Consider the following 24173-nt stretch of genomic DNA (forward strand, 5'->3'; position numbering starts at 1 on the left):
TCTTTGCTTTGCATCCAGTGTTTTCACAACATGTAAAGTGCAATACAGACTCAGTCCACAGCCACTGATCCATGTCTCTGCCTGTATGAGAACAAAATTGAATCACTCCACTCAGCTAGGTCTAATCATAAACATTTGAATCATCAAATATTTAATCCAATCTACTTAAACCAACCCCATTAGCTATGCGTCTCAACCACTTCATGATAGCTGTTTGCAATACATTTACTCCAAAGAGCCAAAGTATAAAACACCTATAGCTAGAACAATTTAAGGTAGTGTACTAGACTTAAATATTCAAAATAAATTAAATCAACATTCAAAATATGACTGTGTGGAAAGGTGGAAAATTACAGTGACCTTCATTTTACTCATGTGTAGAACAAAATAACGAAGAACACACAAGCACGATCACAAACATCTGTGTTGATGATGCCTTAGATGAAAATGAAAAAACTTCACCAAAGAAATGTCAGTTTGTCCTGACTTTGGCTTCAAATCATGGCCGAATCAACCTGCTAGAGGGCCCTGGGCCAAAAATTAGCTATGGGCCCCTATTGATCCCTCTTCCTCCCTCTCTTTTATGTACTCTGTCAACTACATGTACACATCAAGCACACAGCAGCAACATATGGCAGCTTAGTTATAATCAGCCTAGATGCCCAGAAACCAACAAGTAGTCATATGCTGTGGTACTTCTTGATGGAACACAAATCTTTTTAGGAATATGCACCATGTAAGCACAACACTGAACAAATTAAATAGGCTCTGTACCCTGAACTGTTAGCACTGTTATTGTCAACCGTAGTTTTAACTGTTTTAGTCCTATTTGTCTATCTATCTATCTACTGTATCTATCTATCTATCTATCTGTCTGTCTGTCTGTCTGTCTGTCTATCTATCTATCTATCATCATCCAGAATAATACAGGTATTAAAGGATAAGGTTGTGATATTCTATATATTTCTTATTGTCAAAAAAAACCATGAAAAGGCCAAAGTCAACACCGGATTTATCCCTCTAACAAGTATTTCCTGTGTATCCAAAGCCGGATGCATTCCTCACTCCTCACACTTCCATTGTTCTCAAAAAAAAACAAAAAAACACATCAATGAGCCACACTGTTGATTTGTTTTACAATAGGAAAAATACAGGGTTGGAAATTAGCATCAGCCACCAGCCAAATAATGTTAAAATATGCAAGTGGCTGCTCGATTTGCTTCAGTCACCAGCCAATAAAAACAATGGTAATCTATCTATCTATCTGGAAGGTGGACAAAAAAGTTATTTCCAACCCTATAAAGTAACGCCATCCTTATCCTTTAAAAACTTCTTTAGATGCTGACACAGAACTCCTTCACAAGACATTACCCATCTAAAAGGTGCTTATTGTTTCTGTCAATATTGTGCTCAATGGTGCGTATTCACAATCAAATCAGTAACTAATCCAATTTCAAAGTAATCAACACATCTGGAGCCCTTGGAGCACTTTTTTTCCAGTTGGTAATCCAGCCTTACTTCAAATACAACTTCACAGAGTGATTATAATGACTTGAAATGCATCCTGTTTTTGATCTCAGTGACCACATACATTTAATTACAGATATTTACAGATGAAGTGAAACTTGGTTTTACTTTCAGGCCTCCAACAGCGTGTGTATCAGTGTCCATCGCCAGCTTATTTTACAACAGGATACACCAAGGCCTACATGTATCAAAAGGTTATGAGGATTCGGAGATTGGATGATAACTCTAATGACAATAACATCCTAAAAGTAAAAAAAATTACCCAACATTAACACTCCCATGCTCAGAGCAATAATGATCTGGATCCAATAATGATTTACAAAATTTCAGCATTTCAGGACAATTCAGGCAGTGTTTGATAAGTTGCCATTTACATAAAAGTATAGTGGAACAGCTTTCAAGTACTTTCCTGTGACAGACTTGAACGTTCTGGCACACGTTTGTCACATTACTTCAACTTAGGCCAACACCAACATGTGACTTGGACCTCAGCGTCCCCCCCACTTCACACTGATGACGTCTGGGCGAGTTCACTGGGGGCCTTGCTATGCAGAGTACCAGAGACAGTATCAGAGTCAAGCAGCTCTACTATGCTATAGGGGGAGCAGTCCTCCAGTCCCAGTTTCCCACAGGCCCAGCCGCAGAAGCCTTTCTCCAGGTCCCTCACATCCTGCCACCACTCGCTGAAGGCCCAGGACACCTGCACCACGGCGGAGTACAGAGCCAGGGACAGCGCCATGGGCATGATGAGCATGGGGTAGAAGATGATGAGGAAGGGGCATATTGTAATCTTGTGCCAGAACGTCCGCTCCTCATTGTACACCAGGAAGACGTTGTACCAGGTGAGGGTGCCGTAGTAGAAGGAAGTGATGAAGGAGAGGAGGAAAATCACGGGAGCGCAGGAGAGGCTCCACAGGACAACATGGGGTCCCTGGCACACGCCCAAGCTGTAGTTGCGTTTATAGCCTTCCCCGTCGCACTCTGCGTCAAGACGCTCCTTCGACTTGGCCAGATCCCTGAGTTCCTTCTCTGTCAAAGTGAGGTGAATGTCCACCACCTGACCCTTCTTCTTCCCTCGGGTGATGGTGCCTGTCAGGGTCACGTAGCGGCTGTCTGGAGGAAGGCTCCATCCTCCTCCTGTTAAGAGATAATACAACACAAGACAGTTACCTATATGACAAACAAAAAAGCAAGGCAAGCAAGCAATAAGTATGGTAAGTCCTTGTTTAAAGGTCCCATATTACGCTTATTTTCAGGTTCATACTTGTATTTTGTGTTTCTACTAGAACATGTTTATACTGTATGCTGTAATATAAAAAAAAATACTTTTCTCATACTGTCTATATGCCTGTATTTACCCACTGTCTGACATTTCACTCTGGCACATTTCAATGGAATTGTGTTGCTAGGCAACAGCTTAGATCCATGTTTACTGCCTGTCAGCTAATGTCATTCACTTCTGGTGCCTTCAAATGGGGTCGTGTTTACCGTGTTCATGAGAAGAGTCCATATGAATGCCCCCCTCTTGTGGTATTCACAACCATGTAGGTGGAAAGTTTTGATTAAAGAGTTGTGACGTGTTGTTGACATTGTCAGAAATGGCGGAGGCCCTGGAAGTAAATTTTTCTGTACATAAAAAGTGAATATATTGTCTGCGGAAAATGTTGATATTCCCAACGGCGTCATCTTTTTCCTCTGACATTATGCCTTTGCATTTCCTGCATTATGTTACCCACTTACTAGCGTGCTAAATTGTTAGCTTCTATGGCTTCTAGACGCCGACAGTAACGTTAATATTGTCGTCGCTTAGCAGCGGTGTTCTCACGTCTTAACCACTTGAACGCCAAGCATATCGTGTACACGACTTCCCATGTTGTAAACACAAGCTCACGAGTTCCATTTGAAGGCACCATTACGTTGCGACCCAAAATAAACTGGGACACATTTAGAATGTTTACCTTTAAAACTGTGAAATGTTGTACAGTTGTGACATCACAAAGTTACAGAAATCCTGACAGCTTGTTTCAATGGCACAGTTTCTGAATACGGGCTGTGTGTATTTCTCCATGGATTGAGTGTTTCGATACTTTTACAGTATGTATACAGCACTGAAGCCTGCTTTATAATAAAAAAAACATGAAAATCTAACTTTTTACCATATGGGACCTTTAATTCTTGCTTTTTCCTCAATGTAAAAGTATTTTATCTTTTAAATGATCCCATATTGATGACAATACCTCAAATCCTTCTTGTTCATATGCAATCAATTTGCATGGTGTAAATTGCACGGTATATGTCGAACACAAGTGGCACGTGACTTCTTGTTATTAACACAATCTGACACCCCTCTCACCATCGCTTGTAGGTGTGCAGAGGAATTTAGCTCCCTCCTCTGTGCTCCTCTCAGCTCCCTCCTCACCGCCTTGGTCCTCTCCGGGCCCCCTCTCCATCTCAGAGCGGTACACAATGATGGACTCTGGACGCGGGTCTTTCTTCTTCCTCCTCTTCCTCCTTATGGAGGGTCCCACTTCTCCATCGTCCACATGGTTCCCTGACACGTCTGATCTTAAGGAGATCAGCTGGGGGCTGCCCTCTCCTTCAGTTTGAGACTCCTCCACCTGTGCCATGCTCGCACTACCTGATCCAGTAAACTCTGCCTTTTTGATGGGTTTATATGCAGCCCAGACTATGTCCACCCATTATGTTTTAAGTGTTCAATCTCAGGAAGGATGTCCGGCTGAAAGCAAAGTGATAAAAGCACACACACAAACAGAGAGAGAGAGAGAGAGAGAGACAGAGACATTAAAAAACAGATTTGCACAATGAGTGAATGAATGAATGAATGAAAGACTTTATTTCGAACATAAAAATAAATAAAAACAGATACAAAATAATAACAAACAAAACAATATATGCTCTTTGCCAGCTTTGTTCTTACATAATTTATCTGAGGTTTCCATCAGATTTTGTGGTCCAGTATTACACCCAGAAATGTATTTACATATACTCTTTCAATATTCACAATAATGCACTCCTCTATGTACAGTAATCCTGGCCTAGATTCTGCACAGTCGCTTTTTCTGTGATGATGACTGATAAAAAATATACCAAATGTCACAATATCATTAAATACACATTGATCTAATGACAGTATGCATCTGAACAGACAGAGACTAAATGGCTCTATAGATGACAAACAAAGCGTGATAGATTTGGGGGGTTGCCCCTCTTATGCATGAGAGCACAACGGCAGATTGTGGATATATGCTGCAAACTCAGTAATCCTATTACATGTACATACTTAACGACATCAAAAACTACAAAATGCATAGACGGATTGTGGTTATTTTGCAAAAGAAAGCATCATTTGATAAGTAAAATCGACAATGCAACCCATTCTTCACACAGCTGATCCCCTCCCATTTAAATCCCACCCATGTCCGCTCTTTTGTCTGCATGCAGACGCGCAGCCGGCGAACAACATTTTCTCTATAATAGAGTAGAAATAAAGATGTAATCTTACCTTCAATAGATTACACGAGCAGCGGGTAGATGAACTATGTCGTTGTGCGGATAAATCAGTGAATTGGTGTGGCACATTGCAGGAGCCCACACATCCAGAGATACAGATGCGCTGCTACGCAAAATGATTTCCAGAATAGCACTAAACCCGCCCATCTAACCTCTGTCACCATCCTGTCACCATCCTGTCACACCAATCCTGAACCATCAGCATCCTCCTGACTGCACGTCATGTGGAAAAATGATGGGGGAAAAAAGCACTATTAAAAGTAGGCTGCAAGCACATCTGTCCTAGAGAGAATAGAGAGAATATGACGTGGGAAACATCATAGGCTTAAAATAAAAATCAAATACATACCCTACAAATAATCTCTCTCTCTCTCTCTCTCTCTCTCTCTCTCTCTCTCTCTCTCTCTCTCTCTCTATATATATATATATATATATACATATATATGTGTGTGTGTGTATATATATCTATATATACTGCTTTTAATGTGGAATTAATATTGTGTATTTTATATTTTTATGATGTCCTTGTTTTATGATCATTTGTGATTTTATCTGTGTAAAGTGTCTTTGAGTATCCATAAAAAAGCGCTATATAAATAAAATATATTATTATTATTATTATTATTATTATTATTATTATTATTATTATTATTATTAGTGTTACCAGGCACCAGCAGGTCAAAGTTTTCACTTATGGTTTGGCACAAAATTTGGTACATTCATGGTTCACAAATGATATCAAACGTTTAGATATAATTATTGGGTACAACTTTATAATACGGGTACAAATCATATAGTTAACGTTAACCGTTCTTTTATTTTGAAAGGGTCTACTTATCGTCAGTGCCGTCGCCTTGACAACAGCAGCATCCCGCCAGAGCTAACGCTGCTAACTGCTAGCCTAAAGATGAACGACCAATATTCACTTCATAATATTGACAGCCTCCTCTTTCAGTTTGGTGAGTTAAGATACTGAGTTCATTGTGCGTTAATAGTTGTAGTTTGGTGTCATTTGATGTTTGTTTGGTTTACAATGTAAAGGTTCAAGTTTAGTTTAACGTTAGCTAACATTAGCTGCTTCAGTAGCTAGCTAGCTAGTTTTGGTTAGTTAACGCTAAGTGACTAGTTTATAAATTAAATATGCTAATAAATAGCTAATTCAGGTGAGGAGATTATTATTATTATTATTATTATTATTATTATTATTATTATTATTATTATTATTATTTTTATTATTATTATTATTATTATTACCATTATTATTATTATTATTATTATCATTATTATTATGATTATTATTATTATGATTATTATTATCATTATTATTATTATTATTATCATTAATATTATTATTATTATTATTATTATGATTATTATTATTATTAACATTATTATTAACATTATTATTATCATTATTATTATTATCATTAATATTATGATTATTATTATTATGATTGTTATTATTATTATTATTATTATTAACATTATTATTAACATTATTATTATTATCATTATTAGTATTATTAGGATGATTATTATGATTATGATTGTGCTTATTATGATGATGATGATTATTATTATTATTATTATTATGATTGTGCTCATTATTATTATTATGATTATTATTATCATTATACTTATACTACTATTAATAATGATATAGATATTAGTTCTTTTTAAATAAGATACCTGTTGTTTGTGTTTGATAGCTCTTCAAACCAGGGAGCTTTCCCTAAAGAAGAATGAAATCAACCAACAAATTAAAGGTGAGGTGATGTCTTAACAGTTCGTCTTCTTAACCCTAACTAATACATAATTAGACATTTATATGAAAGGAAGGCTGACAAACAAATACTTTGTTTACCATATATTTTATGTTGTAAAATGATATCCATGTGTTCACATTTTTTGTCAACAGTTTGCAGAGATGACACTGCTGAGAGGAGGACTTACATTGAAACACTCCAGAGAAATATCAAAAAACTTGAGGAAGAAATCAGGGTGAAGCAGAACACTGGGATGCATAATAAAGCAAATTCTAAAAGGTATGATGACTAGTAGTCAGGGTCTGAAATTAAGTTTTTTTCCTCACCTGCCACTGTGGCAGGTCACTGAACATTTCTACCGGCCACTAGATTTATTTGTCTGCCACTCCTGAAATCTACGTAGAACGCTTTAGAATCGTAAACACTGAGTCAGTGGTACCAGACACTAAAAATATGGAATATATTATGTAACCTTAATCTAATCCCTGACTATTTTTAACTCAGGAATCGCCTTTTAAAAATAATATTTCTTAATATAAGGAAGTCCTATCTGCCATGGTGGTAGATAGGGTGACGCAATATATAGGTATTGACAATAACTATGATAATATTGTATAAATAATTCAACGCCTCTTAAATCATTTTATATATACAGTTATGGTTACAAACTCTCTCTACCTCCCTACACTTGGGTGTACTGTAATTAATTTGCCAAAAAAATAGACAAAAGGCACAATAAACAAAGTTAACGAAGAATTTGACTGGTAGCTTTATTTTTTATTTTTTCAAATTTTCTATAGATATCTGAATCATGAATTATATTGGCCACAATAATTGTGTTGTGAAAATCTGATATTGTGACATCTTGAGTGGGAGGTGACCTGCCACAGCCAACATTTACCCTGTATTTGGCAGGTGGCCGGTGCTAATTTCATTCCCTGCTAGAAGTAAATGGGCCAAACCATGATGGACCAAGTCAAATTTGACATATAAGCAGCGCAGTGCAGTATGGATATTCATATATTACTGCTTGTCATCCACTTTAGCATGAAGACAACTAACAGCCTGCTTCTTCAGTATGAGCAGATACTGAAAGTAGAACTGGAGAGCAGAAAAGCCAGCTACAACCATGACATGTAGGTTCAGTTAGCTGTGGTGTTAAATTGCATTTAATACATTTTGTGGGCCATAATAAACAAAGTGTAATTGTTGTTAATTTGTAACCCAACAAGGGAAGTCTACGAAGAGAGAATTACAAGCTACAGGGAGACATTCCAGTCGCATAAAGAATATTATTACCAAAATCCTCTTGCTCAAAAGCTCCTCGCGCTGCAGGCTGAAAAAGAGGAGATTGAGTGTAGGATCAAGGGTTGTGATGATCAAATAACAATGAAACAGAAGGAGCTGGACTGTCTCACTGGTAATAAACTTTTTATATCATCATAACTTACTCTGGTAGTGCTGAAATATTTACAGCTCCTGACACAGTTAATTGAATTTCTGCCTGACCAGGTCCAGCAGTTGATTCTACTTCCACCATGAAACTATCAGACAGGTATCTTTCAGTGAATCTTATAAATAACAAATAATCACGACACATAGCCTCCAGCAAAGTGCAGCTTTTTCCCTGATTGAGTTCACTTTTCTTTCTAGTGTTTTGGGCCAGCAGCCTATGGCAGAACCAGAGAAACAACTAGATCCTCAGACAGAGGAGGAAAGTAATTCTTCCATTGACATCTCTTCTCTTCATCTTAACCAGACAAAGGTACTCAGATACATCAAACAATACTAATGGTAAAGTAAAGCTGGCAAAATTCTAGCAATTATGAAATGTAAAAGTTGAAGCAGGTCCTGCAGGCACTTTGATAAACCTGAACAGATCAACAGTGATGACCAATTTCCTTTACATCTGCGGTCATGAAGGTGTTTGAGCGCATCATTCTCTCTTATTTGAAATCCAACACCAACCCTCTGATAGATATTTATCAGTTTGCTTATCAAGCCAATAGGTCTGTAGAGGATGCTGTTAACATAGCCCTCCACGTCACACTACATTAGAGTCACCCAACACCTTCGCCCGCATCCTGTTCATTGACATCATCTCGGCCTTCAATACAATAAACCCGGTCAATCTCTTCAATACACTGTTGAACATGAATATTGACTCTGCGTATGCCTCAGGAGCATCCTGTGGAGAAGGCAACAGAGGCTTAAGATGAATAGCCTTTCATCTCGCTCTCTGACCCTCAGCACAGGCGCCCACCAGGGTTGCGTCCTCTCACCCTGGCTCTTCTCCCTCCGCACAAACCACTTCACATCCCACCACAGCTCAGTCACCATTCTTAAATAAGACACAACCGATTTTGACTCGTAGCCAACAACAACGAAGACCGATACGGCGAGCACGTAGCCCAAGCAGCCACTTGATGACTTGATAACAACCTTGTAAACACTGTCACAGATTATACACACATTATAGGAATAATGTCTGTTTTGTTAGTCATGTGTTTAATGTGATGTTGATATGTCTATGTTTGATGTTATTGACACTGCTGTATTGAGCTTACCCACTATGCCGTACAAAAAGTAAATTCAAATGACCTTGGTTTTGTGGTCATTAATAAATGATTGACTGAGTGATTGATCTTGCAGAATGGTTATAAAACTTCTGGAGAGGCAAATACTGAAGAAATGACCGTCGAAAATACCGTCTGCAGCCTTTCCCCAGAAGAAGAAAGCAATGAGCTGAGGTCATGTCATCCATTGGATGGTAAGTAGAGGAAAGTCCACTATGTGTTTCAGTTAATACCGACACTTTACACACCAGATGCCATGTTTGGATGTTTATGTTACATCAAACCCATCAGAATATTTATTTCTTCAGAGCAAAGACAGCACGATGAGATGCACACTGAGGAACAGGATCATGAATCTGGACAAGAGGACCAAGTCTTGGTAATGTTTGTCTATTATACTTAGACTGTCCTTAAAACACAACCCGCTATCGAGTTGCATTATGGGAAACTTAGGAACTAAAAGTCAGGTAATCTAGGCATCTGCTGGATGGATTTTGACCATATTTTTATTTCTAAATCTGTCTCTACAAGTGTCCCAACTTTATGAAACTGCGATACTAAATCATGGCTTTTCTTTTATGGCTCTCACAGCATCCCAATCATATCTGAAAAACCCCAATAGCAACATCTCTTTCCAGAATAAATCTTTAATTACAGAGGATAATCCACATATAGTATGTCACTGTTAACAGTTTTTATTGAGAACTATTTTCTACCAAAGTATGATCACCAATGAAATCTCTTCCCGCCAAGATCGCTGGAATATTTCCTGACTAATTACATTGTGTTGTTAAAGAGTTGTTGCAGTTGAATATTTCAAATAATATTTATTTATGTAATTGAAAATCTGTTGTATCAGATTGTATTAAATCGATATTGTCTATACTCCAAATGCTATGTAACATTTTAACTTTTCCTGTTGGAAATGCTTTAACACTCAAGATATTTTCTGAGCAGCAATGCACTGTATCAGGAGCAGAGGAGGCAGTGGAGAGTGAGGTGGAAGAAGAAGTAGCTATAGATGAAGAGCAGACACAGAGCGAAGAGGACAATGAGGGACTCGCTGCTTTTCAGTCATCATCTCAAGAAACATATCCTCAGTCGTCCCCAGCAAAAATGACATCTGTGGCTTCAACCCCAACGTTCCCATTTAAGTAAGTCTTTATCTGACTCGTCCAACACTTTGAATCACAGTCAAGACAGCCGCTGAAAACTACCTTTCATTTGTTCACTTCAGCTTAAGCCCTGCCAGCTCCCCACATGAAGGCACCTTTGATACCAAATCTCCAGCTTTCCTGTTCTCTCTGAACTCTGATCCCAGCACCCCGGGCTTCTCTGGGTTTGGATTTGACGTGGGCTCGTCACACGATGAGGTGAGCAAAAGGAATAAGTGATTTGACAGAAACCGCTGTTTCTTAGTTTTTGGAATTACCTCCACGTTTCTTTACAGGAGTCATCTTTCGCTTTTGCCAGCTCTTTTTTCAACGACAAGGTAATGTAGTGTATTTTTACTGTAACCTCTCTTTATTTCATACAGTATCACTAGAACAAAAATACCAAAATATATTTGTCTCTTTTCAGAAAACCACAGAATCAAAGTCTTCAACCTGTAAGTATCACATCTCTATTTTTGTGACGTGTATTACCTGCTTTGAACTACAGGTATTTATATGATTTTGCAGGTCCTGAGTTCCTGTTTGGGCAACCAGAGCAAAGTGAAGACTTCCAGTTTGCCTTCACCTCCAAGAGCCCTCAGACAACGAACAAAGATAACACCAGGGATGAGTTTCCATTTTCATTCAACTTTTGAGAGTTGGAAGAACAACATCTGAAATGCTGAATTATTGCGTTTTTAAGACCACTTGGTCACTTATTTTCTTCGGTAATGTTCTCATATAGTTACAGATACCTGAGGTAAGGGTTCATGGGTTAACACCATTATAAAACGTCAACAGTTAAAAATCTAAGTTAAGTTTGACATGTAGGCTTTTTTATTCTGTTAAATGGTATTTATTTCTCTGTTTAACTTAATATGTTATTTCAATAGCTATTCACACTACAAAGAACATATGTCTAACATTATCACTGTCCAATGATTGATTTTATTGAAGATATAGCTTTAGTGTCAAAATAATACACAACATGCGTTCATATATCTTTACAGATTTCTCTATTTAAAGTACTGTAGTTGTGAAGTTTATTACACTGGAATAATTGATAATTTGCAGAATTGCTGTTCAGTTTGCATTAATTAAAGACAGAAGCAGTGTTTCAATCCTACAGTGTACAAACAAAATGAAATTAACATCTCACTGGTCCCATGAGTCACATTCTGACATTAAGTGAGTTAAACATGAACCACATTATTTTTTGTGCAAATTATAGAGGAGGTCCAAACATATAGTAGCTCTCATTTTTAGCTCGATAACATGGATATACGTACATACTACATTCTTCTTTTCCTGAAGGTTTCTGATCAGATTATTTCATACACACATACAATCTGCTTTATATAATATATTCAGTAGTAAATCAACGAGTTTTAGCTTCGTGGCAGACCTGATTGTCTTTTTAAGGCAGTGATTTGATTACACACAGAGGCTTGCTTGGTACATGGAACAGCAAAATATGCTCTATTGAATCCCTTGTTCAATAAATGAATACTTGAAGTACATTTTTACATTATTATATGTACTGTAGCTACTATAGCATGACACTAACAACACTGAGATCAATGCTGGCTATAAAAAGTCTTCAGTCCTGTTGAAAAACATTCTTTAAGTATATGGTGTGCATAGGAGCAAAGGATGGACAGATGAGGGTTAAAAGGTGCAGAGAGCATACTGTAGTTTTAGAGACTAGAACCCCGGGTCGATGCTGATGGAGCGTCGAGTCACATGTTCCATCTCTCCTGGGACATATTCACAGAAGCTGGTTTGATACTTGGCCAACATTTTTAGCAGCGGTCGAAGATTATACCACCACTGGACTTTCGGCATCCGGTGCCTGCAAAAAATATAAATCAGATATTATTACGACGTATTAAAAATTAATTGTTATTTGACTAAAACTGTGACATTGCTTACTCAAAATCAGTCACATCCTTCAGTTCAGTGACCGGGCTGAATTTGATGACCTTCCTGTTGAGGCCGAGCACACATGCTGTATCTGGCGAGTTGGCGAACACGCGGCCTGATGGGGGGAAAAAACTGTTGAATCAGTACATTGCTGTGGTTTGACTTTGGATTTCTGAGCAATTAATTTATGACTTTATACAGTAACTCTACCTTGTCGGAAGTTTTCAGTCAGTTTCTCTGAAATCCACTGGATAGCCTTCACACCCAACTTAGTGCCAAAATTTCTATCAAAGGGAGAAGGCGACCCTCCCTGGAGCACAAACACACGAGTGGAGTATAAACATATTGCAAGACTCTGTCTCTTCACAGTATATGAGTGTCCCTTATATTGTCACTGTAATTTAAATCATTATTAAGTTGCTAAGCTGTGTGTGGTGTCTCCGTACCTGCTGAAGGTGTCCCAACACATTAACTCTGCAGTCAAAGATGCCCTTCCCCTCTGATGAATACAGCCTATGGATGAAGTCTGTAGTGTAGTTTTCGTGGCATTTTTCATTCCTGTTATGACAGAGCAAATAATAAACAAAGGAAAAAATAAATCCGACAATGTTTCATATATATACAGTGTGATATGTTTCATATATGCTGTACAGTATGTCCTTTTGAATTTGTTTTGTTGAAATCAAATAGTTAAGATTTTTGTTATTTTCACTTCTGCCGTGACACTAATGATGGCACTGTCCTTCAGTTGGTCATCTTGTTTTTAAGGGGTGCAAGATAACTTTCTTTTTAAATATACAGTTGGCCTATATCTCAGCATTTCACTCATTTGTGAAGAAAACTAAATGAAATGGTTGTTCTTAAAGTTTGGATTATTATTTAAGATAAAAACAAGGTAAGGGCACGGTGAAGACCTGAACACAAGTTATATAAACAGAGCCTTCCCTCTCTGCTAAACAGCTTCGTCCTGCATTAGAAAAGTACGAAGTTAAATCAATCAAAGACCTAATAGAACAATGGCCAAGCTTCAGGGAACACTGACTTTGTCAAAAAATAAGCCTATTAAGTATGTATAATTGTTAAAAATTCAAAACAATACATAATACAGACAGTGAATAGTATTAAAAGTTCATATAAATAACAGGAAAACTCATCTCTGATGCAATATTCACAGGAAATAATCTGCTCAAAATTCATCCAAATCACTCGTTTTACACAAACTTCTAGTTATTGTGTTCATCATTTGGGTTAATTGTTCAGTATATCATTACATAAGAATCTCCATCTACTCTCTAATGGCTGAGTGAGTGTTATGTACCTCAGTACTAGACCCCGCTGGATGTCCTTCTTCATCTTTTCAGTCAAATGGTCCACATTGGTCTGTCAAAAAGCCAGTTAATTAAAGAGACAGTTAAAGCTGTGAACATTACGGACAAAATGAAAGAAAACAGCAGAGTTTTTTCTTTTGGTCTTACCTTCAGGTCGTGGATGTTGAAGGGGTCTTCAAAGATGTAGGCTGCGTCAGCACCCACAGCTATACCCGTGCAGGTTGCCAGATATCCACAGAACCCACCCATAGTCTCCACCACAAACACTCGTCTCTTGGTCCCAGTGGCAGACTGCTTGATCTTGTCGCAACCCTGAGGAGGAAATCAAAACGTCAGCGTGAAAGGAGACATTGGCAATTGAAGGCAAGGTCAAAAGTGTGAGTCTACAATTGGAGAAAGAGTTAACATTAACTTACTCCTAATTACGCCTCACCTATACTATACTGTGTACAGTTCTGGAGCACATTATGCAGCCTCTAGAAAGAATAAGTAGTGCTGGTGTGTTGTGCTTAAGGACGTTCAGCCCTGTACGTCTATATTAATCTAGACGTACAGGGGTGAACTAGCGTGCTGCCTGTCTCCGTCTCCTTCCTCTCAAAGTTTAAAGATAAAAACAAGCTCTAAATACTAACTGTCACCCCTGTTTTCACTCAGTGTACAGAGTTCAAAGTGTACCTTATTAATAATACACAGCTCAGCTCATATTACATGTCCTGTTTTCTGGCTTGGTTCAGTCTCTATTTGTGTTAATCCTGAAACATCAAAGTCACTCTGTTAATTTGCCATCTGCTCAGCATTACCTCCATGGCAGCATTGACAGCCGTGTCTGCTCCCAGGCTGAAGTCAGTTCCAGGGACGTTGTTGCTGATGGTAGCAGGGATCACACACATGGGGATGCAGAGCTCATCATAGCGACCCCGGGCTTCAAACAGCTGCAGCACACCTGCGTATGCCTTTGAAAGTCACCAAGAGGAAGATTGAAAACCTCTTTGATGTAACACTGACACGATAAAATAATGTACTAGTGTGGTTCTGGCTCTTTGAAGGGTTGTGTCTTAATACCTCAAACCCTCCAATTACAAGCAGAGCTGAGATCTTGAACTTGGCGAGGGTTTCCACAATCTTCTCCATGTGTTTGTTCGGAAGTGTTCTGAAATAGGACATGAAACAGAAATCAAACAATCACTTAAAGAATCGCTCTGGCAATTTTACATGTCAAAGGTTATTTGAGAAGTCACAGGGAGTATCGCACAGCCTATCCTCCGGAGGACGTTTTGTCAAGTCTGAGAAATGACTCAAGTGACATCACCCTGGTCTCTCAGCTTTGGCTTGGAGACTACATGTATTTTTTACCAGAAAATTTCTCTAAAATTCTGTCTCTTTAAAGACCCCAAACTTTATGGAAGTACAATACTAAACTGTTGGAGTACTCTTAAGATTACTTAAATATGTTCATATTATAGGAATAAAAGTGTCCTGTTGCTCACCGTTTTGTCCCCAGCAGTGAGCCCCCTTGGCCAGTCCATCCCGCCACACTGTGCCAATCCATCTCATAAACCTGCAGACAGACAGATGTCAGTGCCTAACAGTTCCCTCTCAGTCTCATACAGGTTACGTGTTGCTAAACTCAGTGTGGTAATGAAGTAGAGGTGGAAGCCCTCACCTTTCCAAGGGCAAGTCCTTGAAAGCCATCATGGACAGTATAGACCTTGTGTCCCTGAGCGAGTGCTAACCTCACAGCAGACCTCACTGCTGCATTCATCCCTCCAGCCGGAGCGCCCACGTTCAGAATAGCCAAGGAGAAATTGCTCTGAGGGAACATGAGTCAGATATTAATAATAGGCACATTTGAATTAAGCATTGGTGATTCATTTACACATGTTAAGGCTACTACTGTCTGTATGTGTGTGTGTGTGTGTTTGTGTGTGTGCAGGTGTGTGTTCATGTTAGTGAGAGACTTACCTCAGACTGGACGGGCTTCTGGAAGCCAAGAAGCTTGTAGATGTTCCAGTTGTTCTCAAAACTCCTGCAAGAAAATCATTATTTTTAGCTCGGTCTTGTTGATTATTTGCTCAAAACAACAAAATTATGTGCATGATAAAATGAATATGAATGGATGATGCATTTACAAAAAGGACATACATTTGGCATTTTAATATAATGATATATTTTAACTATCTAATATTCATGAAAAGCATCTCAGCACTCACCCTCCACGCAGTTTGACAGCCTCATCAAACTTCTTCTCGTTCATGGCCTTCTGCACCAATTTAGTCTGCAAGTGGTGGTACAGTCAAAAAAATACAGCAACCTCCCACTGTTCGCAACTATGTCCATTAAAATCAATTATAGAAGAGAGGAGAGCGACTTACCATCTCCACACACTCCATTAAAGGCAGACGAACAGCGTGGTTACCCGACAGGCCGATGGCGCAGGCTGGGGTGTCAGGAGAGGCCTCCATCAGGGCAACCACCGCCTCCACACCCAACTTACTGCTCTGAAAACACAACAGTCCATACTGTACAAGTGCATTCACATGCATAGATAATGAACGGAGGTCACCCTAGTTCTCCGACACGATTGCGAAACTGCGGTGATGTGAGCCGCAGAGTGCAAAACCGCGGTATTGCCAGCTGCCGACTGACTTCTGTTGCTCCTAAAGTAGTGTTAATATGGTAAGGATGGCCTCTGAGCGAGGCGAACGGCGTTACCACAGCTTTGCACTTGGCGGCTCAAATTACAGCAGTCTTGGAAAGGGAGTAGTCAGCGTGTGTCATCATAGCTGCATTGTTGTAGTGTAAAAAAAAATTCAGCATGTTGTCCAACTCACCAGTATTCTGTCAAACGCTGAGGGAGTTCCTCCTCGCTGAACATGGCCGAGTACCGTCACTCTGGTATCATAACCCAGCCTCTCGACCACCAGCTTCAAACACACATGGAAGCATTTCAGTGTGTTATGGGTTTGTCATTTAGCTGCCATACACAACAGATATACTATGGAAGAAAAGTCCTTTACAAACAATTGAAAGCAAACTCTGAACACTGAACTGAACTACTCTCTGCTAGTTCAACTAGCGCTGGGCGATAAGGCCAAAATCTTCTATCACGATTTAGGTCATTTCATATCTCGATAACGATATATATCACGACATAACATGTTTCCCGGTAATTCTATAGATATATATTCTATATGAAATAAACAGTTTTAAGTGAAATTATAGTGAAAAAATAAATAAATATAGACGTAGCCTATATCACCATAGAAATGATATAGAAAAATATATACAACAGACATTTTGATATTGTTTTGACGATACATATCGTCATATTGTCCAGCCCTAAGTTCAACCTGTTATACATCTTTAAACTTACATCTTTTACGTAAGTTGAGGAGATGGGCTCGCCATTTCTGTCGATGGCTCCCTCTGCGATGATTACAATGTTGAGTCTTGACCCCTTTGTGCGGCTCTGGAGATAAACAGATACACACATATTATCCAGTAAGTCAGTTAATCACAATCCTGCTTCTACGTCCTGTACTTTAAGAAAGGCGATTCAGCCTCTATTTCTGAAATGCTTATAAACCTTATAGACATGAGTTGACTAGTTTTTGTGTCTTACCGACTCTAGACGGGCACACATCCGGTCCTCCCAGCCCTCCTGAGGAGGAGCCTCTGGAATGAAGAGCCAGTCTGCCCCAGATGCCAGCGCAGACACCAAGGCCAGATATCTGCAGTAATAGAACAATCATGTGTTTTATTCAGGGGAAGTGTATGAAGGAAAGCATTATATGTCAGAGTGTTACTCACCCACAGTGTCGTCCCATGATTTCCAGAACAAAAGTGCGCTGGTGGCTGTTAGAAGAAGGTACACAACATTTATATTGAAACATTTGAAGCAAGTATGTGAGCATACAAACAGAGAATTTCCAGACTGGAGCAACATGCCGAGATCCAAGGGAGCAAGTCCAGGCAAGCTCATAGAGATCACACCTAACACTTGAATGGACGAGTTGAGTTATAACAAAACTTGGGCTTAGATGATTGCATTCCATCATTACAATGTGCTGGCATTAATACACATTAAAGGGATAGTTTGGGTGTTTGGAAGTGGGGTTGTATGAGGTACTAATCCATAGATGTAAATATAGCGTACACTTAAACGGATAAAGATTTTTTTAGGTGAGCCTTTCTTTTAGGTGGCTAAAATATGTTTTTCTGCCGTCCCAATCCACAGCACTGGATTGCTTTGCTTCGTTGTCGGTTCTACTGTCTGCTTCTCCAAGCCTGGGGCACGCCGACCGTCATGTACTGTAAGTAATACTCCTACTATCTGCAAATTATTTTACAATCTATCATTAATCATTTTTCAATAAATTCTTGAAATATGCCCATGATCACTTCTCTGAGCCTAAAGTGACGTCTTCAAATTACACATTTTGTCCGAACAACAGTCCAAAATAAATACCTGTATATCTATTACTGATATAAATATATCTATTTACTACTGTTAGCAGTAGGCTGCTTCAGTGCTGTTCAATATCTCTCAGTGTCTGACCTCTGTGCGGTGGTCATGATGGCATCGATTATCTCCATGATGCGGTGCAGTGCTGAGTCAGCTCCGATGGTCATGTCAGTGCCACAGAAGTCGTTGTCAATGGAGCCCACAAGCCCCACGATGTTCAGGTGGTCATGCTGCCTGGCCATAGTGTCTGTGATCCTTCCTGAAGTCGCACACACACACACACACACATTGTTGTAGATGTTGTCTAGCAGATTACTATTATAAACACCAAAGCAAAAGGAAATAATAACCATATTACAACAAAATGATGTGTCCTCCTCGTTCCTACGCCCATCAGCCATGCCGATATTCAGTACAACAGCATGACCTTGAGTGTGATATTGCTTTTATACAACAGTTCTACAAGCGACATTCATCAGTTGATAGTAATAAGCAACAACAGATTATGATTTGTTTGTTTATTTAATCATTTATTTGGCTTGATCAGACAGTACGTTGCTCCATCATTTCCTGCTCTCCAGTTTTTAGCGAGCTTTCAGACCTGCAGGTGACTCATCGTAGTCTCTGTATGTTTAAATAAAGTATCTCATCTATGCCCACTCACTGCCACGATCTCCCTCGCCTCGAGTCCTGCATCAGACAGTTTCTGTATGACAGTGGCTCTCAGACTGTGGTTGGTTTAAGATGTGTGTGTCCCTGCCTCTTTGCACATCCTGGGTAACATCTGTGACAGCTGGTTTACTCCCAGGGAAACAGCAGTATACCAGAAGCAGCAGAAGTCTGTTGCAGCTGTTGCTGCAGATAGATGGCTTTTGCACCGGGTGAAATTTTGCTCAGGAGTTTTTCAAGAGCCGCTACCGGGCATAAGGGACTTCCTCTGTCTCTCTCCAGTGGGTCTTTATGCTTTTTTGTTTCTCCGTTGAATGTCATGGTGAAATACTTTGCTCCATTCTTGTCACGTTTTAAGATGAATGAGTCAGGTTTGAGATCACGATGCCCACTCTTTGCCCCTGCGTCCAAAGTGCAATCTCTTTTACAACACCTTTGAAAACATGATTAGCTGATATGAATTCTGGGTCCTGCATTAAATTCCTGGACGGCTAGCTGGAGGCTCGCTGATATAAGGATTTACACCAGCCCCGAAGCCCAAGGTAGCTGCTGATAAAACTGCCTCAAGGCTGTATTCAGCTCCATTTTCTTAACAGACTGAATGTGGATGTTAGCCAGGTCTGAAAGCAGTTCAAAGCCCATGTTGTAGTGGTTCATTTTTGCTCTTCTTAATTCGTCTAGGTCAGCTGATGTCAAATGAGCACACCTGGAGTTCTGCACTGAAGTATTCAGGCTTTTTTCCTTCCCTTCAACCTCTTCTGACAACCATTTATAATTTAACTCAAATGTTATTCGTGGAAATATGTTCATCTTTACGGTGCAAAGTTTGTTGCAATTTAAGATAGATAACAATATAATTAATGGTTATTAAAACGCCTGTAAAGCAGAGTGATGCATAATTAAAAGTCACAGTGCTGTTGTACTCTAGATTAACACTCATGAAATGCCTCTTGTCCAATCAAATTACTTGGTCGTAACTGTTGTATAATCATAAATATAAATGCTGACTTTGTGGATGATACAGCTCTTTATCTGTGTTGGCATGAAATGATACAAAGTTGTAAGTTTTAACAAGTCGACAATGAGAGCACTTTACCTTTCAGTACGAGCTCCTCCAGCAGACTGCTCCACTCACTGCGAAAGATGTTGGCTCCAGTGAGGCTGCCGTCTCCGCCACACACACACAGGTTGGTGATGCCTTTCTTCACCAGGTTAAAGACGGCAGAAAGCCTGCCCTCACGAGTTGTGAAGGTCTTGCATCGGGCGCTACCTATCACTGTCCCACCCTGCAGCAGAGACGTCATATAACATGTGACAAACCAAATTGGGACAAACAGGACATTGTAATCTGTCACTGAAAAATGTCATGCTAAGTGACAGAAATATGTCATGTTGCTCTGGCTCCTGATGGTATTGTTAGATACATCCGATATCTGAGATGGAAGATTCAAATTAGATGAAACAGATTGGAAACAGAGCCAGATCAGAAGTAGTCAAAACATATTTTTGCTTTGATGCCAGATGTGAACTGCCATGCACCTCCTATACAGCAGCAAGAGTAGCACATGCCCTTCAACACATTAACACAGCAAGGCCCCTTACCAGGTTATAAACCAGTATTAGACGGGCAGGAAGAGAGGAGATGGATGAAACAATAAAATTCCTATTAAAACCATAAAAAAGAAAGAGAAATAAAGAGAGAGATATTTAAGACCAGAAAGAAAGAAAAATTCTAAATCGTGATACAATTAAGGCACAATAGGCCTTTTTCACAGAAGACATTTTGACGTGTACATGCAAGAAAGGTGTAAATAATGAAAATGAATGATGGCCCTGCTTATAGCATAGCTTGTTACTGGGACACCTGTGCTTTTCCTAGTTTGACAAGTCTAAATGTCTATTGTGAAAAAGGCTTATTACAGCTACATTTAACACTGCTGTCAGCAGGGACTGACGGTAATATTTGAACCTACCTGTTGGATGATGTTGGACACACTGTTCCAGTTGGCCAGTTTGATGTTGTCTCCCCCATCCACCAGGCCCTGGTATCCCTTCAAATGAATTTCCCAAATGGTATGTTAATGTTAAAAAGAACAATGTGCGCTGGTCAAGCAGGAATAAAGACCTAGCTCAATATTTAATAGGGTCCTATTAATAGAAACAGCTTGTTTACCTCATGAATAAGATAGACCTTGGCCCCCACATAGATGCCCATTCTGGTCACAGCTCGGACAGCAGCGTTCATCCCTGGGTCGAGGATAGTTGCATAGAAATATTAGAATCACCTCTGCTTCTCGTTACACACAAGCTGCTGCTCAATTTACTGTACCCTGCATGAGGAAATCAAATACTGTGGTGGACATGATTTCATTATAGGACCTTTTCACAGCAGCCATTTAGACATGTCAGAGCAAAGTAAACACAAGAGTAATTGATAAAATGACTTTACTCATTACCATCAGTTTGTCACAGCCATTCCAGTGAGCCAGCGTGCACAATACCAGGGCCCAGGCACACCTACATGGATCAGGTGTTTACTCTGCATTGACATGTCAACATGGCTGCTGTGAAAAGAGCCTATGGGCAAAGGTGCCACCCGATCTGTGGAGACCGTAACCAAAGTCCTTGACAAGCATTACGTGAACATACCCCTGACACTGTATGTGTTACCACAGAGGTGGAAAGTACTCAGATCTTGTTGAGTAATAGTAACATTACCACAATGTAGAAATACTGTTACAAGTAAAAGTCCTGCATTTTGTAAACAATACGCTTTAAGTCCCACAAGTCAAAGTACTCAGCATGCAGAATGGCATTATATAATTGTATTATAATTATTGATGCATTCATGTGTAAAGCGCTTTAATGTTGCAGTGAGGTAAAGGCGTGGCTAATTTTAATTACAGCTGAATGTGAATGGGTGAACATAGTGTGTACAGTCCGTCAATAAATAAATGTAGTATGTACAATAAATAAATGTAATATTAGTACACATGTGCAGTCTATAAAGTGGTATATAGGATTTATAGTGTAAAGTAAGTGTAAAGTGCGCCAGTGGTAAAATACTTTACTTAAAGTAAAGTAAGGAAAAGTACAAACACAAAAACAAACAAGCAAACATAACACAATTAAAACAAATATATATAATAACGTTTTATCTTAAATTATAATTATATACACCACAATTCATGTGTTGATTATATTTTGTATTATTAATCTGAATCTTCAAAGTAACTAGTAACTAAAGTTATCAAATAGATGTAACGTTAGTAGAGTAAAAAAGTACAATATTGAGCTGAGTTGTATTGGAGAAGAAGTATAAAGTAGCAGAAAGTGACATTTATTTTTATTTAAAGTTATTTATTTTACTTTATTTCATTTTAATTATTTGGATTGTTTAAGTATGTGTCCTCCCTTTTTCTCCGAATTCAATTGAAATTATAGTTTAAGTCTTGTTTTTTGTGTTTTCTCTCTGCCTTGTTTTAAGTTGTGAAATTTTGTGTAAAAACAAAGAGACGGCTGTAAAATGAAAATACAGTAAGAAAGAATGTGATGATTATTGTATAAGTTGCTGAAGCTGCAATAAAAACTAAGTTACTTAAGTACAGTACTAGAACAAGTCTGCTTACATACCATATAAGTATCCTACAGTATGTATACAGTGCATACATGACCTTTGACCTTTGACCCATCTTTACAACACTATCCAACTTCCAATCTTGATCAGCTAGTATTCACTCCTCTCCTTTAACAAACTACTAGTCTATTTCATGCTAATGTTAACACACAGTTATCTTAATGTCTACATGCACTTAGAGGCTTCTAGCTGCTACATAATGCTGATATATTGAGTATATATAAGTCACCTTGTGCATCTCCACCGCTGGTCAGCACCGCCATGGCTCGACCAGCTCCCGTCATCTTCAGCTTCTCCAAGTCCACCGAGGACATCTTCACACCCTCAGTTTAAGAAAATCTAGGGGAAACTAAGAAAACTCCGTAAACTATCTAAATAAAGTGTGTTATTGAGGTAAATCCAGGTGAATCCAGGTGTCTCTTCCTCGTTAGCAGCTGTTGAGTGAACTGCCGTTTCCAGTGTGACTCCGCCCTGCTCTAAGGAGGAGTACAGGGAGCGCTTACTTTATGACCCCACACCGCCCGGAGGAGCTCTGTTCCAGCTGCAGCGCGTCTTACGACATTAACCCCGCCTCCTCGCCGAGTCCTGAGGTTTATACAGTAATAAATCTCAACAGCAGCACGTACAACACGATCTGATTTCAACTGTTTTTATTGCACTAGTCCAGGGCCGGCTCTAGACCCTTTAGGGGCCACTAGGGCAATATCCAGATGTGTAGCCCCCCCCAGGTTAAATCCCCCCAGAACCCTAATCCTACTAACACACTTCAGATATCGAAATGGCTTTAAGACAGCAATTAAGTTTCTTATTTTCATAAATAACTGTATTTATTGTAATATAAATAAACATTTGGTCCCTGATATTGCTGGCTTAAAAGTGTTTAATTAGTTTCACTGCAACTTAACTTTTTTTTTTTAAACAAATAACTGCGGCTGGGCAGATGAAATAGTGTGAGAAAGAGAGTTACGGGGGTGAAAAGTGTATTTATTTATTTATTTGTTTGTTCATTCGTTACTGTATCTCAATGCAGAAAATGAGGAAGGGTGCCCACCAGCATTTTTTTTAAATCTTAAATTGTAGAACTATGTATCTAGAAATCAAAGAACTCAATGCTCGATATTGCCTTAAGAGTGTACTTCTATGATAGAATTTATACATCCCAAAGAATATTTTTGATTTAGATTATTATTATTTATTTTGTTTTATATATATATATATATAAAACATATGTGAAAACGGTGATTTTATATATATATATATAAAATCACCGTTTTCACAATAGTGGCTACTTAATCTGAGGGCCAAATAGAAAAAAGCAGCGAGCACGTCTCCAAATCTTGAACAGTATCAGGTGCCAGGTAGTGGTAAGAACAGAAGAAACAAATCACCAGCACTCACAGATAAAGAGGCTTTTTTAGTTTATTTTAGGCAAACAAAAGAACACGTTTCGTTCTACTTAATCTGAGGGCCCTTAATTAAGGTTTTAATCTTTAATTGCCTAATTCAGTAATATTCTATACCAGTTAGTGCACACTCAAACTGTTTGAAAAAATACAAACTCCACAGCCCTGTCCCAAACTTTTGCTTAAAAAAATTA

At 38.9% G+C, this 24173-nt stretch overlaps 3 protein-coding genes across 3 annotated transcripts; 1 reads left to right on the forward strand and 2 right to left on the reverse strand.

Moving 5' to 3' along the window:
- Positions 1-345: 345 nt before the first annotated feature.
- Positions 346-5341, reverse strand: tmem169b (transmembrane protein 169b). Its single transcript, XM_074659526.1, has 3 exons — positions 5051-5341; positions 3881-4264; positions 346-2664 (listed from the first exon to the last, which is right to left on the reverse strand). The coding sequence occupies exons 2-3, from the start codon at positions 4152-4154 to the stop codon at positions 2033-2035; spliced, it is 906 nt and encodes a 301-aa protein (XP_074515627.1). The 5' UTR covers positions 4155-4264; positions 5051-5341; the 3' UTR covers positions 346-2032.
- Positions 5342-5900: 559 nt separating this feature from the next.
- Positions 5901-11709, forward strand: LOC141782795 (uncharacterized). Its single transcript, XM_074659530.1, has 14 exons — positions 5901-6017; positions 6768-6824; positions 6977-7103; positions 7871-7960; positions 8057-8244; positions 8337-8379; positions 8478-8589; positions 9477-9594; positions 9709-9779; positions 10358-10554; positions 10638-10773; positions 10851-10892; positions 10982-11009; positions 11083-11709. Exons 1-14 carry the CDS (start codon positions 5966-5968, stop codon positions 11208-11210), a joined length of 1389 nt encoding a protein of 462 aa, XP_074515631.1. The 5' UTR covers positions 5901-5965; the 3' UTR covers positions 11211-11709.
- pfkla (phosphofructokinase, liver a) lies at positions 11485-23081 on the reverse strand. Its single transcript, XM_074659529.1, has 22 exons — positions 22806-23081; positions 21113-21186; positions 20913-20990; positions 20036-20225; positions 18364-18529; positions 17616-17660; positions 17428-17536; positions 17179-17274; positions 16637-16729; positions 16178-16303; positions 16016-16080; positions 15768-15831; positions 15469-15615; positions 15293-15363; positions 14868-14955; positions 14606-14758; positions 13953-14117; positions 13796-13857; positions 12924-13035; positions 12688-12787; positions 12487-12592; positions 11485-12406 (listed from the first exon to the last, which is right to left on the reverse strand). The coding sequence occupies exons 1-22, from the start codon at positions 22888-22890 to the stop codon at positions 12259-12261; spliced, it is 2343 nt and encodes a 780-aa protein (XP_074515630.1). The 5' UTR covers positions 22891-23081; the 3' UTR covers positions 11485-12258.
- Between the last annotated feature and the right edge of the window lie 1092 nt (positions 23082-24173).

The sequence above is a fragment of the Sebastes fasciatus genome, chromosome 14 (assembly GCF_043250625.1).
Source record: "Sebastes fasciatus isolate fSebFas1 chromosome 14, fSebFas1.pri, whole genome shotgun sequence".
NCBI classification, from domain to species: domain Eukaryota; kingdom Metazoa; phylum Chordata; class Actinopteri; order Perciformes; family Sebastidae; genus Sebastes; species Sebastes fasciatus.